At 38.4% G+C, this 14,691-nt stretch overlaps 1 protein-coding gene across 1 annotated transcript; it reads right to left on the reverse strand.

Annotated features, from left to right (window-relative positions):
• Window positions 1-387: 387 nt before the first annotated feature.
• On the reverse strand, window positions 388-7,484 carry LOC139730462 (prefoldin subunit 3-like). The gene is made up of 6 exons (XM_071641306.1): window positions 7,422-7,484; window positions 3,972-4,096; window positions 3,248-3,314; window positions 2,636-2,734; window positions 1,280-1,418; window positions 388-580 (listed from the first exon to the last, which is right to left on the reverse strand). Exons 1-6 carry the CDS (start codon window positions 7,482-7,484, stop codon window positions 510-512), a joined length of 564 nt encoding a protein of 187 aa, XP_071497407.1. The 3' UTR covers window positions 388-509.
• Between the last annotated feature and the right edge of the window lie 7,207 nt (window positions 7,485-14,691).

Raw genomic sequence — 14,691 nt, forward strand, 5'->3', positions numbered from 1 at the left:
GGTATCAACTCCATTAAGTTAGTGTGAAGAGATAAGACACAGGCTGCAAGAGAGAGAGATGGAAATTCCTGCAAATACAGGGGAACCTCTTTAATAACGAAATTTCCATGCTATATTGGGTATTTGTTATATCAGGAATAAAAACAAAAGAATATCAAAGGAATGGGACCCGCAACATTACCTCATGTCGGGTATCTTGCTTACATCCGACCTTGCTACAACACGGTCCCACTGTATAGCAAATGTTTTGATATCTGGAGCTGCTGAAATTGGTATACAAACAGCCGATTGTACACACTTTGGGAGCTGAACCATCGATCCCTTCCCCCATTTCAAACCAAAAAGATGAAACAACGGTGAAATTAAAAAAAAGGTATTGTCACGAGCATACACGAGATAACGTGCATGTCTGTCCACGTACGCACATCACAGAGGGGGCACAAGCATATGAACATTACAAAGCACATATTTATACTATGTATATTGCCTAAATTAACATTGTACTGTAGCTATGACGATGAACCCTTTGATGATGCTGCCTGGCGTCTTTTTACATCCCAGTTGTACACCCGAGCCATGTCTGGAGATCACAGGTGGTCAAGGGTCAATAAGGGTCACTTTGGAAATAATGCAATGCAATAAATTCAAATTCAGACCCAGTTGAATGAGGATCAAAATCATGGTACATGGGGTACAAGCTGTGCAAGAAGCATACTTATTGCACAGTGAAGTCTACAAGTCCTGCATTTGATTAGAGTTACCGGTAGATCTGTGCCTTATGAAAATAGGCACACAAATTAGTCTTGAATTAAATGTCAATTGTCAATTCACATCACAATCTTCTGAAGTAATCTCCTAGTCAAGGGTGGTGATAGTGGTGGCATGAAGGATCACTGGTACCCTCTGGGGAGAAATCCTCAGAAAGTAATTGGTGGTGTTGTCTTTTGTTATACTGCTTATGTTTGTTTGTTTTTCAATTATCTGTAATTATTTATTTTTTATTTACTTATTTGTTGTTGTTGCTGTTTTGCTTGTTTGTTTGCATTTTTTTTTTTTTTTGGGGGGGGGGGGGGGGGGCGGTAAATGTCAAAAGTGTGGAGTTCCATGCTCCCTGATATCATCTCCTCATGTTTGCAGAATGTGGGGGAAAAAGACTGAGAAATACGTTGAAAACCAATGGCTTGTACAGAGGTGGTACACTAAACTAAAACATAACAGACAAACACCTTACAAGATTGCCAGCCAATTACATCCGAGGGTAACTTTGGTCAAAGGATACTGACTTCAGTGGTTGTGTACTGGTCCCGCAGAAAGTCCAGGTCCTTGTCGACTTGGATCTGGTTCTCTGTAGCAGCCTTCAGGTTCTTGGAGAGGAGGGCCTCAGCGTCTGACAGCTCGTACTCCAGCATCACATTAGCCTGCAATGTACATGCATCTTTGTGTTAACAATTCTGTTGGTGACATCACAATACAGTAAAGGTTTTATGATCACAATTTGGAAAGGCAGGGGCACCACTTCAGCCCTTGAAGTTCCAGGGGGGTTGCTGCAAAAATCATCACCTTTTTAGCTATGATTAAACTATTAGAAAACTTGCCATTTTGAGAGAGACAGGAACTTTAATCTCCCACAGTGAGTTGTCAACTTAAAGGGATCGTATAGTTTTGGTTGAGACCTGATTTCAGGTTTCTAACATTTTTTGGTGAGATGATAAGAAACCTCTTATGAAATATGAAACAGCATGTAATTCCATGAGGAATTCAACATTTATTTGATGAATATTGGTTTTGAAATGGCTGAGATATTCAAAACAGAGCGATTTTAATAAAGTGTGGGACCCATATTTTATTACGATCGCTTTGTTTTTGGATGTTTCAGTCATTCCAAGCCCGATTTTCATAAAATAAACTTTGAATTTCTCTTAAAATGGTATGCTCTGTACTATATCATAAGTATTTTCTTGGTTTCTCGCAAAAAGTTAAAAGCTCAATTCTCATCTCCACCAATACTGTACCATCCCTTTAATGGGTAATTCCAGACAAGTAGTAACATACAGACAATGGTGAGGATAAGCTCGGGGCATCAAGTGTCGCATGGTCTCTTTTCGTCATGAAATTGGAATAAAAATTCTGCGACATCGTTGTTTTGCTGGCATGTGAAATTTTCATTTCTTTAACAAAATGACAATTTTGTGAAGAAATTGTAATTTTGTTTTTTTGTTGATAAAATAGATGTTGTCAATTGTCAACCAAAAAATAATTTCGTGATGACAGAGACCATACTTGAATATGAGCTTAGCCTTGAAGTTAGCTAATCCTCAAAGTTAAGGATCACTAGTTGAACACAACTGGTATCAGCATGGCACACACTGAGCCCAGCCAAGCACAGCCCCTTGATGAAATATGCCATTTTTTGCATTTATGCATGTAATTCCTGTTAAATACATATCAAAACAAAATTGGCATCAATAGTGATGTACAAATTTCGAAAGGATTTTCAGGCTGTCCTCATACTGCATGGATACAAGGATCTGCTTATATAAAGCAAGCAGACTTTGGCGGTCCAGACAACAGTGTTCAAATGGGATTCCCCTATGCATGTTACATGTATGTCTTATTCAGGACTATTTCTACTTACCCCTAGCCACAGGCAAACTTTATTTGTTGGTAGAATGCTAGCCTTGGCATACACCTGGTCCGATAGCAGGAACTGAGTGGAGAGCTGTTCACCAGATCCCTGGAAAGGGATAGAAGAGACAGAACAGAGACACTGGTTAGAAAACACCACTAATCAATAAATAACACATGTACTACATAAACAGTCTGCTTTTATTTTCATGAATTGCGATTGCAAGTCAACGAAAAGCCGCAAACAACTCGCACAAGTATTGCTTCCCATAAGACATAAATGTTAAACATAAACAGCGTTTATTGTCTCCAGGTGGAAAATTGCCAAATGTTCTCTTGAAAAGAGATAATCTTCCATTTTTTTTCTCTCTCTCATTCCATCAATGTGGTTCTTGATGGTGAATTCAGCCACTCATGAAATACACAGCATACCAACCTAACTGAACACTCATCACAATAATCCATGCAAAGGACAAAAAAGAAAGCAAAATGACTAAAAACTAGGAACTGCAAGTGGTATCAAGTATTAAGATATTGGCATAAAATTGGCAAAACAGTTTGTCTGTGAATTGACTTTATTTAAAGGAAGAAAACAAAACGAAAAAGATGAAGAAAGCTTTACCTGTTTACTTTGAAGGTGTTTCACACTGTCAAGTGTTGTTCTGATGTCAGGTATTTGTCCTTTCAATCTGCAAGGAGAAAATTTATCAGACCACCAATGAAAAAATGCTTTACAAATTCAAAATATTTTCACTCTTCTAGAATAATGGTAGGTCACTTGACTTAACTGTTCTTTCAGAAAGCAAGGGGAACAATGTATACCCCTCTATCTCAGCAACAAGTTGAGGAATGAGTACTTTTCATGAAAATAACATTTTGTGGAATTCTCTTTATATTTTCTTGATAGCGTTGTTTATAGTAGTCTTCTCATCCATTGATGATGGCACCAAAACTTCGAAGATTCATCAGTTTTCAACGGATTGTCTAATTTTCTTCAAACTTAACTGATGTGTTAAAACTACTTATAATTATTGCTGCATTCATTCAATCCACATACACATATTATTTGGGTTTCTTTCCCCTTTTGAAAGTATGGGGCCCTTACCCAAATGTTTCTTCAGGCAAGTCAAAGTAATGCCATCAGCAACACCATAATATGTTCGACTGAATTGTACCTTCTCTGTCTGCAAGAAACTTGTAATTCCGATGATCAGTCACTATACAATTACAGTTTTCTGGGAATTTCCCCACAACAGTTCATCAGCTCAGAAAGCAATCATAAACACTGGATATGATACATCTATACAATGTCATTTTCAATTTCATTTTGACTTGAAGTCACACACCTCCTTTTCTTCTGAAGGAGATTCATTTCCATGAATTTGTACTTCTGGTGCTGCTCTTCTAGCCGTCTGAGGACAGCTTCAGCCGAGTCATTTTGGGGCTGCTGCATAAAACTCTCGACATCTTCCTGCAAGTGCAAAGGTCAAGTGTCAAAGGTGATACTGAGAGTGAGAAGACATCCATTAGTACGGAGAGTCGGTGGCTTAATTTGTATGCTCTCATGGTGACAGGTGGACTGCTACAAAGATTACGTGAAATACAATGCACAAGTAAATGACCTGTAGATGCTCCTCATTTCTACATCATTGCATTATGTTCATTACCAGAATTCAAACAAAAAATTGTACATGGGGGACTTCTACATTTACAGATGTCATTATTTGGGCTTAAACCTACTGGTGGGGGGGGGGGGGGGGGGGGGGGGCTGAGCTTTGACATCACACATGTTGTGTGCATCAAGAAACAAATAATTATCAAACTCAGTTTAAATATCACTATACTGTAAAAGTCGAAATTTTTGTGGTGTTGAAATTTTCGTGCATTTCGCGCAATCAGAAACTAGCGCGAAAAATAAAAGCACGCGAATATTTTTGCTTGCCATATGTTCTAGTACTAGTAGTAGACGTCTAGTTGATATCCTGATTCCACGGAATAAAAAACACACGGAACTCTTCTCACTGGGCCGAGTGCGAAAATATCCACTTTTACAGTAAGGTGGACAAGATGAGTGGACAGCAGCCATTTGTCATTAGGTGGAACAGAATCCATGCACACACATCAAAATCCCGTATTCTTGGTACTTGGTAGACTATATATGGCCTAGCATCACTGATAAAACTTTGAGAGTAGGGGTTGAAGTTTGCAGTTACTCCTTGTTCCCAGAATTTGCAGCAGTATAAAATGTGTAGCCTACAATGTAGGCAAAAAATAATCTCCACTGGCAGCTTTCATGGAAAAGGTTTGCATTGTAATTGCAAGTCACAAAGAATGTGTATTTCACTGTCATGTGGACACTTGTTGTATTATTCTCTGTTTTTAGTTCACTTTTGTAATAGTTCTCAGATAGACGTCTCCTTCTTCATGAAACAAAACAAATTTCACATTAGACCAAAGGTGCAGAGGGCATCTGTCTCTTCTCATTGGAGAATAGCTCGTTGGGCTTCTGCAATCTTATTTGTAGTGTTGATATATATGTAATGATATTAAACATGCATGGTCAGCCCCCGTGAGTATCGAGTGGAGACAGATTGAGATCTTCTCATGTGCTCTGCTACACAAAATTACCGACTTGTGCGGGTCACTAGTTTTGCATAGCAAAGTGATACGATTTACAAGAACAGCTGGAGAAGATATCTGTCTCCACTCGTAGTTGAGGGGGCTGACCATGTTACATGTAGAAGTCTACAAACGTTACATCATTAGACTAGCAAGTAGCTAACATGGTTAGAGAGTTTCTATTCTGTTAATGTTAGTTAAGTTAGAAAGGAAGGAAGATCAACGGCAACGAGAAGAGACGGATACCATCGGTCTAAATTTACATCAGCCAGCCTCCATTACAGTCCGGGAAACCCGCTCATGAGGACTGCTCTCCCGTACGAGGACTGCCCCGCCTCATGAGGACCCCCCGTACGCCTCATGAGGCCCCCTATTCACTTCTTATTCATCTCACATCTGACGTATAAATTGTTGCAACTTTGCACGGTGATTTTTTGTTACACACACATGTCCACTATCCATGATGAAAAGAAGAAAAAATCCTGTCTGTTTTTTTCTTCAAAAATCGAGTTTTAATCAACCGATGCTGAGCGCCCATCAAAACACGGGCGCCAGCGTGTTCGCACAATGCAAGACTGCCGCACCTAGCGGCCTGATCCGAGTTAATATTTTCGGTGTTTTTTCTGCAGCTCTCACCTCTCCGCGCGCGAATCAGCCTCATGAAGCTGAAGTCTGACATCTTTTTACACAAATTCGTAACGAGAAAAATAAAATCAGTACTAACCTGATCTTGTGCATATATTCCAAATTACTATTCCACGCTGATAGAGTAGATGGGTACTCAAGTTTCTTAGCAAACTAATCACTTTGTAGGTATGACGAGTTCACTTCCTTCGTCAATTCCGCCCTGTCCGCTTACCTTTGGCCAGTTTTGGCGGTTTCCTGGAATCATCCCGCGGTGCGACGTCACATCACATCACGCATCCAGCCACAGAACTCTTTCCAGCACATTAGACAGCGCGCAAGCTGAGAGATTTTCAGAGCGAGCTTGTGCACGCACCGCGGGATGCAGTATCCTTCGGTGCGTGCGCAAGCTCGCTCTGAAAATCTCACAGCTTGCGCGCTGTCTGTATGTGCTAATGGGGATGCGTGATGTGATGCGACGTCTCGTCGCGCGATTCCAGAAAAAGCGCCCAAAGTTTAGCGGACGGCGGAATTGACGAAGAAAGTGAAAACATCATACTTGCAAAGTGATTAGTTTGCTAAGAAACTGGAGTACCCACCTACTCTATCAGTGTGGAATAGTAATTTGGAATATATGCACAAGATCAGGTTAGTACTGATTTTATTTTTCTCGTTGCGAATTTGTGTAAAAAGATGTCAGACTTCAGCTTCACGAGGCTGATTCGCGCGCGGAGAGGTGAGAGCCGCAGAAAAAAGCACCGAAAATATATAGTCGGATCAGGCCGCTAGGTGCGGCAGTCTTGCATTGTGCGAACACGCTGGCGTCCATATTTTGATGAATGCTCTGCATCGGTTGATTAAAACTCGATTTTTGAAGAAAAAAAACAGACAGGATTTTTTCTTCTTTTCATCATGGATAGTGGACATGTGTGTGTAACAAAAAATCACCGTGCAAAGTTGCGACAATTTGTACGTCAGATGTGAGATGAATAAGAAGTGAATAGGGGGCCTCTTGAGGCCTTCCCCCGGGGGCCTCATGAGGCGTACGGGGGGTCCTCATGAGGCAGGGCAGTCCTCGTACGGGGGAGCAGTCCTCATGAGCGGGTTTCCCGGACTGATTACCATGGTTACCCACAGCCGCACAGGGAACAGCCATAGGTCATGGAACACTACAAGATCTATCCTCAACATCTGATTTGTTGTGATGCTACGCCGAAATTCTCAGTAGCCCTACCACCAGCGTGCACATCACTCATCACTCATGTGACATGTCATCAGCAGCGAGTCGGCAACGGGCATGGCAAGCCCGCCCGCCTCGCTGGCGGATAGCGATCGCACGGCCACTCCATCCCCAGCAGGCAGGCGTCCGCGTCCGTCCATGTGAAGCTCCCGCAGCTAGGCAAGAGTGAACGTCCACTGCACACAGTACACCTACTACTTCCCTAAAACCTCACCTCACGCAAACAGTTCGGAATATCTAATGTCTCTTAAAACTATAAGTGAATACTCAATAACGCACAACATCATCCACGAAAAGCCTTAGATTTACTCACCAGAAAAACCGCTTCTGGAATTCCAGCACTCTGTGTCTCGCTGTTGTCACTGTCTCCGGCCATTTTTTTCCACGTGTGAATGAACGTTCGACTGCAGCATGGGTCTCACACCTCCAGATAGAATGGATCAGCCCCACCTAGTGATGTGAGGTCGCTATTGTATCTTGTGTGAGTTTGGATTCCTCAACAAAATTCGCCGCATGGACATCATGATTTTTTTTTCTTTCGAATTCAAATGCAGAAAGATTTCATTTCATTCCATTTCAGTATGTTTCTGCGTGTAAACATGACATGCCCGCAATTTTCAAATACCGTACATGTTGTACGAAACCATGATATTTCGCAAAGACAGCTTTTAGGGCTGGGTGTGCAAGGAACCACCACCACCTCCCCCCAAACACACACATCTTGCAAATTTCAGGAGAAAGTATACGGTATACAATCGTGATCTTTCTTTCTTTCTTTCCTTCTTTCTTTCTTTCTTTCTTTCCTGCTTTCTTTCTTTCCTTCCTTCTTTCCTTCTTTCTTTCTTTCTTTCTTTCTTTCTTTCTTTCTTTCTTTCTTTCTTTCTTTCTTTTTTTGTCGGTTGGTTACAAGCACCTCAAAGCGACATCATGCATAGGTTTGCCCGATGCCACAATTTGTGGAATTCATCCAACGGATGAACTTGGGCAGGTGACCAGAATGGCCCGTCAGTATCATAAAAACATTAATTTTATGGAAAGCATCCATTTCATCATGTTTTATTGAATGTTATTGACATATTATATATTTTTTCCATTGATATTACAAAATAAAACTTTTCACTCTCAGGTGCAAGTGCTGGAAATTACAATTTATAAGGATTACTTGAATAACCATTACGTCAAAGATGCTTTTTTCAGTGAATAAAAAACCCCCACAAAAACAAACATGCCCTTATTGGTACAAAAATTACCTTTTTCGGCTTATGCGCAGGAACCCTAAACTGGTTTCTTCTATCAGACTTCTGACATATGATAATGATAAGAAGAATTTGATCTATTTAGGCCCTATTATTATTATTTTTTTTTCATTTTTGATACATAATATTTCTGTTGATGAGATGATGTTAGATTGTATTTTTGTATTGAATTAAATGATTGATTTGTGCATAAAGGTAATACTTCAGAAGATTGGTATCATGACATTGCATTATTAGGCCTATATCATGGCACATAGTCATACCATTTAGATAATATCATTGTCCTGTTGGTAGATCTTGATGAAGGCCTGATGACAGGCTGAAAGCTCGATTGATTAAAAAGGAGAACAAGATCGAGAGCAAGGTCCTCCTCAAGTTTAATTTCTTTCACTATGCTATACCCACAATACGTTTGGGAAGGGAACAATTCCTCTCACTATAGTACGCTTTCAACCTACTCTCTAAAAGAATCGAGTGAAAATATTCACTCTTAAAAGAGTTTTAAAAGAGTTTTAAAGATTTTTTTTTTGGAGTGACGTCAGGGATCACTCCAAGATTTTGGAGTGATCCCTGAGGTCACTCTAAAACGAGTGAAAATGAGCATTTTCACTCAAAATTCACTTCAATTTCACTCTAAATTCACTCTTTTAAGAGAGAATATTTTCACTCGATTTTTTTAGAGGATAATATATATATATATATATATATATATATATATATATATATATATCATATCATATTAGGTTGAAAGCGTACTATGAACAATTTATTTGACTTCAAATTCAAATTTCAAATTCAAATGCGTTACTGTGAGTGTGGGTGGCGGAGGTACATAGGCGCCGCCTTCTTGCGGCTGCCTCCACTCAGCGGATGTTATCTAGAGTTACGAATTTGCAGTCACTGATGGTAATCTCTATGTAACTACTCTATCTTTAGACGTATTTCCACAAGATGACAACAATAAAACAATATTATTTTAAACCACGACATAAATGCAAACCACATGACGTGATAAGGACAAGCCTGCAACTAAATCTTTCCCAAATCTCTCATATTTTGAATAAAATCAAACGAAGGAATATTTTCGTATCCTTTACATCAAAATAGCTACTCTGCGCTGTAATATATCCTACAGCAATGATGACATTTCGTCATTTCGGAAATAGGTGTTGTATAGATGCTAAAATTCAACGATCTCACGACGCTCATTTTTCAGTGTGTGGAATATTTACGAAATGTCAAGCAAACTAAGTAAGCCTGAATAGTTAATATTCAAGGACAATGCAAATGGCTTATAATCTGAGTTTTATTCTGGTTTTGGTTTGTTTGTTTGTTTGTTTGTTTGTTTTTGCGATTTGAAGGACCTTCGAGAAATTCTTGGAGACACTATACAACAGAATTCAAATAGTTTCAGTTTTGCTCTTGAATTTTGATTGCACTCGCCATCACTTTCATATAGCTTGCCTTGACTGCCTTTGTATCAGGAAATTATAAATACTATGTGCACGAACTAATTATTATTCTTATTTTCTCAAAGAGCTGTTCTGATGTAGTAACACCTGCAAACTGCCAGGGATAGAACATGATATCATTATTAAACAATATCATTGCAGGAAGTCAGTGTAATACAAAATACACGAACATATTAAAAAAGTGGAAAGACAAAATTAGCAGTATGCATATTTTTTTGAGCTGTTTGAAGAAAATCATTGCATTCTTTGGAAAAGATGGGTCCATTTATGGAAGACAGAGAGAATAACGGTATGTGCATGGGGCCACTCAATTAATTGGAATTGTACAGATAGAAAAGTATAAAATGACAGCAAAGAGAAGCACACACACCAACACACACACACACACACACACACACACACACACACACACTTTTTGTTTTCAATGATATTTTATTGATTTCATTCAAATCAATCATAAATCAACCCATTCTGGGTGTAACATGAACATAAAAACGGTACAAATGCCATTCAAAAGACAAATCCATTACCAACTTATACTGCCAATCATCTCCCTTCAAACATAACAACTCAATTATAAATCAATCCTATATACTGACCATTTCTTCACGAGAAAGTATTGACATGTACAAAAAAAAAATACATATATATATATCTGACTATGCATGGTATACTTATACTGCCAATCATCTCTCTTCAAAATAACAACTCGATTATAAATCGAGTATATAGGGTATATATATATATACAAGGGTACATACATAAAAAAGCAACAAAAATACATTATACAAAACTGATAGAATGAAATCATTTCATTGAAAATCAAATCCCCATCCCCACCAACCCCGATGCACTCAAACCTATCCCACACCCCCGCCACAACCCTAAACACATACATCCACAACCACCACACACATACACCCAAAACACCAACACACATACACACCAACACCAAAAACACACATACACACATACACCCCACACACAAAATACACCCGAAGTGATACCACCTTCCTTCCTAATGAAAACGACTTCCAAATGTTGATTGATACGTACAACATACAAGCGTGTAATGGCCGTATGCAGAAAAGCATCGTCCGCCCGCACCCAAATACCGCTCCAAATACCCATTCAAATTCACCAAACAAAACTCATCAAACTCCTAGCTGCGGACAAAATCCTATAACTTTTACACCACCAAAAACTTATCCCTCCCCGCGCGCGGCCAATGACACATTATATTGCCTTCTCCACTGATAACTACACTGTACTAATAAAAAGAAAAAGAAAACAAAACAATACTTAAGCTCTCGTTTCAGAAACATTTTCCCATTTCAGCAAATGTAATCCCAACTTATTTCTTTTTATAGCAATTTCTTTTTCTTCATCCCGAAAACTTATTATTCTTTTACAAATTTCCTCCAAAGTAGGAATTTTTCCCTCCGACCTAGATCTAAAAATAATATATTTCAAAATAAAAATTATTGTATCATAAAATTTTTACACACACACACACACACACACGCACACACCAACACGCACACACCCCACCCATCAACACAATACACTGAAACCATATTTAAAAAAACGATTAAAACTTTCTATGAATTTTGTTGTACAGCAAGATAATGTGCATTTTTAGATCATCACGCGACTGATTGAAAAACTTTGTCTAGGTATAAAAATACTTTGGTAGATCACTTCTTGAGGAGGATACTTTCTTATCATCGATAGTCTTGCTAACTCATGCACGGTTCCTCTAGCTGAACATGAGTTGTCGTAGTTGATGAAAGTATAAATCTGTAAATTTCAAAGTTTTGTTGTTTAGAACAATCATCAGTATACAAAGATTTTTCGACCGGAACGGTGCCAAGTCACGCCAAGGCATCAAAATTAACAGGCGGCAGACGTGTTACATTGGCAAATTGATATGATACGCGTCGTGCTCGGTTATTTAGGGCGACAACCTGAGTTGGTATTACAATATAGATGCCCATCATAGCTTGATTATTAATAGCCCACATTAATGCCACATGTGGGCGAATGACCTTTGTTGCTACCATATTATGAACTCATATACCATGGTAACATGTGAAAATATTGTGCCGCTGTTAGATTTGTTCAGTGCGGTAACATCTCGGTATTTTGAGTAGTGTGACACCGCCTGATATCTTAAATTGAGCCCACACCGCCCCATCATGCCGACGTCTGGCCGGGAGCCGTTTGGAAATCAGATTCCGTCCATCTTTAAGGGAATAATCCTTATTTGTCCGAGTTTTAAGGAATTTACTGCTCATTTTATACAAAAATTTTAAAACAAAAAATGACAGTTTATGGTAAATCAATTCTGCTCTGTCAATCTTCCACTGATTTTTGTTGGCGTATTGGTGTGTACGCGCCCGAATGCGTGTGAACTTTACCTATACAGAGGGATTTTGTTATGAATCCTGCATTTGTAATATTTTGTTTTGCAATTGTATCTTGCGTTGAAACACTGTATTTCATCAAATCGTTTTTATCCTTTTGTTAAAAAATCAAATAAAAGTAGAATTCAATATCAAAATAAGATAATTTATTGGAAAAAAAAAATCCTCTCAAACTTTACAAAACCCAGGATCTCACCACCACATCATTGCATAATTCAGCGCTTCTGAATGACATCTCCATGCCACTGTGATTTCCACCAAAAAGGGATCAATAATCAGTGATTGCTATTTTTATTTTTAAACACAGCGTTTTTTTAATTTTAATTTTAATATTTATTTATTTATTTATTTATGTTTATATTTATTTATTCTTATTCTTATTCTTATTATTTTATTTATTCATTTATTTATTATTATTTATTTATTTATTTTTTTTTTTTGGGGGGGGGGGGGGGGGGTCTCTCAGTTTGACAATACGCAGTCGTCTGCTGATCTGGGGCCCGTTTCATAAAACTTGTCAGCAGTGACAACTGCCACATTTCTATGACAAATTTGCTCTCAGCCAATCAGATGCAAGGATTTCAGTAGCTTGTCACATCTATGACAACTTGCCACTGATGACAAGTTTTATGAAACGGGCCCCAGATGTAACAGGTCATGTAATGTGTAGAAAAGAATAACACAGGGTCCAGCATCATTTCTTGGGGGTGCTCCTGATGTTTCCGAAGACTGTGGATACATGATTTTGAAAATACACATACTGTACTTTATCATATCATTGTATAATTCAAGGCTTCTGAATGACATCTCCATGCCACAGTGGTTTCCACCAAAAAGGACTCAACGATCTCCTCGGAGTATACACATGAAGTGATTGCTGTGTTTGTTTGTTTTTGCTCCTGACGTTTCTGAAGACTGTCCACTGATTGTGATAAAACGAACACTCATACCTGTGGATACATGATTTTGAAAATGCACATAAATACATACTGCACTTTAGCACGTTGGTGTCTGTTGATGTAAAAGAAAAGATTCCATGTATCCATTTTCATCAACCTGGAAAACTACCCCTAATTAAAGATAAATAGGAAACATACTAATTAGACCCCCTATTTCAATGATTTCATGAAAATTTTCCCCGAATTAAGCCCCTAAAATCATATCTCTTTTCCCGAAAAATCGCAAATGCGCATTCGATACAGATGACCAAGGGGGTGAAGGTGGTGGTTCTCTTTATCGTACTCCAGACTGTATCACCTAATTAGAAGGGATGGCATATATAGATTACGCCAAAAGTGAAAAAAAAAGTTGTAATATTTGAACAGACTGTCCGATTCTCCGCAAACTTTCACGGAATGTTTCACGCAACTCCCTGTAGTGTATTTATTTAATCCATACATGATATTGTTACATCAAAGCAACTACTGTACCGATATCACCAATTACTAACACTTACTAGCACCAACATATCTCTAAATGGTACTGCTGGGCTTCACTCACTCACTCACTCCCTCACTCACTCATTCATTCATTCATTCATTCATTCATCCATCCATTCATCCATTCATTCGTTCATTAATTAATTAATTCATTCATTCGTTCGTTCATTCATTCATCCATTCATTCGCTCATTCATTCATCCATTCATTCGTTCATTCATTCATCCATTCATTCATTCATCCATTCACGTTCGTTCGTTCGTTCGTTCGTTCATTCATTCATTCATTCATTCATTCATTGTCATGTGTATGTATGCATGTATGTAAATTGTACGTACATGTTTATCTATTCATTTATTTAATTTGTTTAAGGAGCTTTCTGCAGAGTCAGAGATTCTTGTCAGGTCTGGTATCCACAACAATCCTCCTCATCATCACAACTTTTCTATCCTCTGCCCATCCCAATTAAGATCTTTCCAGTTACCATATTCTAATAAAATTACATTTGAACTGCCATTAATTTTTTTTTTCAAATGCCAAATAAAGGATAACTCTCTTCAAGAAAATACCCGCTAATACAGCCCAAATTAGCCAGTGACACTACATTTGTTCATGATCAGTTACCAAATTTCCAAGCATATTCAGATACCATGAACACATAAGACTATCACCACACATGCTGATAATCATTTTCATCATAATCATCATCATTCTCCAACTTTTCCTCCTCCTCCTCCTCATCATCATCATCAACATCATCAACATCATCCTAATCCAACTTTTCATAATCATCCATTACCATAATTCATCCACCAAAGTTGATAAATACACACACAAGTTAATACACTAGCTGGTTTTGATCACATTTTCATGTTGCTTTTGTCAGATCACATAAATACATGTACATACACATACATGACTTACAAGGCATAATCAAAGCACCACAATTTCCATATATGATCATGTATTAAACAAAATTAACACAACACA

Source organism: Diadema antillarum, unplaced genomic scaffold (genome assembly GCF_040938485.1).
Source record: "Diadema antillarum isolate AM-2024a unplaced genomic scaffold, OU_Dant_1.0 scf00000022, whole genome shotgun sequence".
Lineage (NCBI taxonomy): Eukaryota > Metazoa > Echinodermata > Echinoidea > Diadematoida > Diadematidae > Diadema > Diadema antillarum.

What these genes read in the sequence shown, in the direction of transcription:
- LOC139730462 (XM_071641306.1), bottom strand. Translation starts at nt 7,484, where the DNA reads ATGGCCGGAGACAGTGACAACAGCGAGACACAGAGTGCTGGAATTCCA. An exon ending in AACACCTTCAAAGTAAACAG is followed by an intron (nt 2,735 to 3,247) that starts GTAAAGCTTTCT and finishes ATCCCTTTCCAG; the next exon opens with GGATCTGGTGAACAGCTCTC. An exon ending in AAGTTTGCCTGTGGCTAGGG is followed by an intron (nt 1,419 to 2,635) that starts GTAAGTAGAAAT and finishes TGTACATTGCAG; the next exon opens with GCTAATGTGATGCTGGAGTA.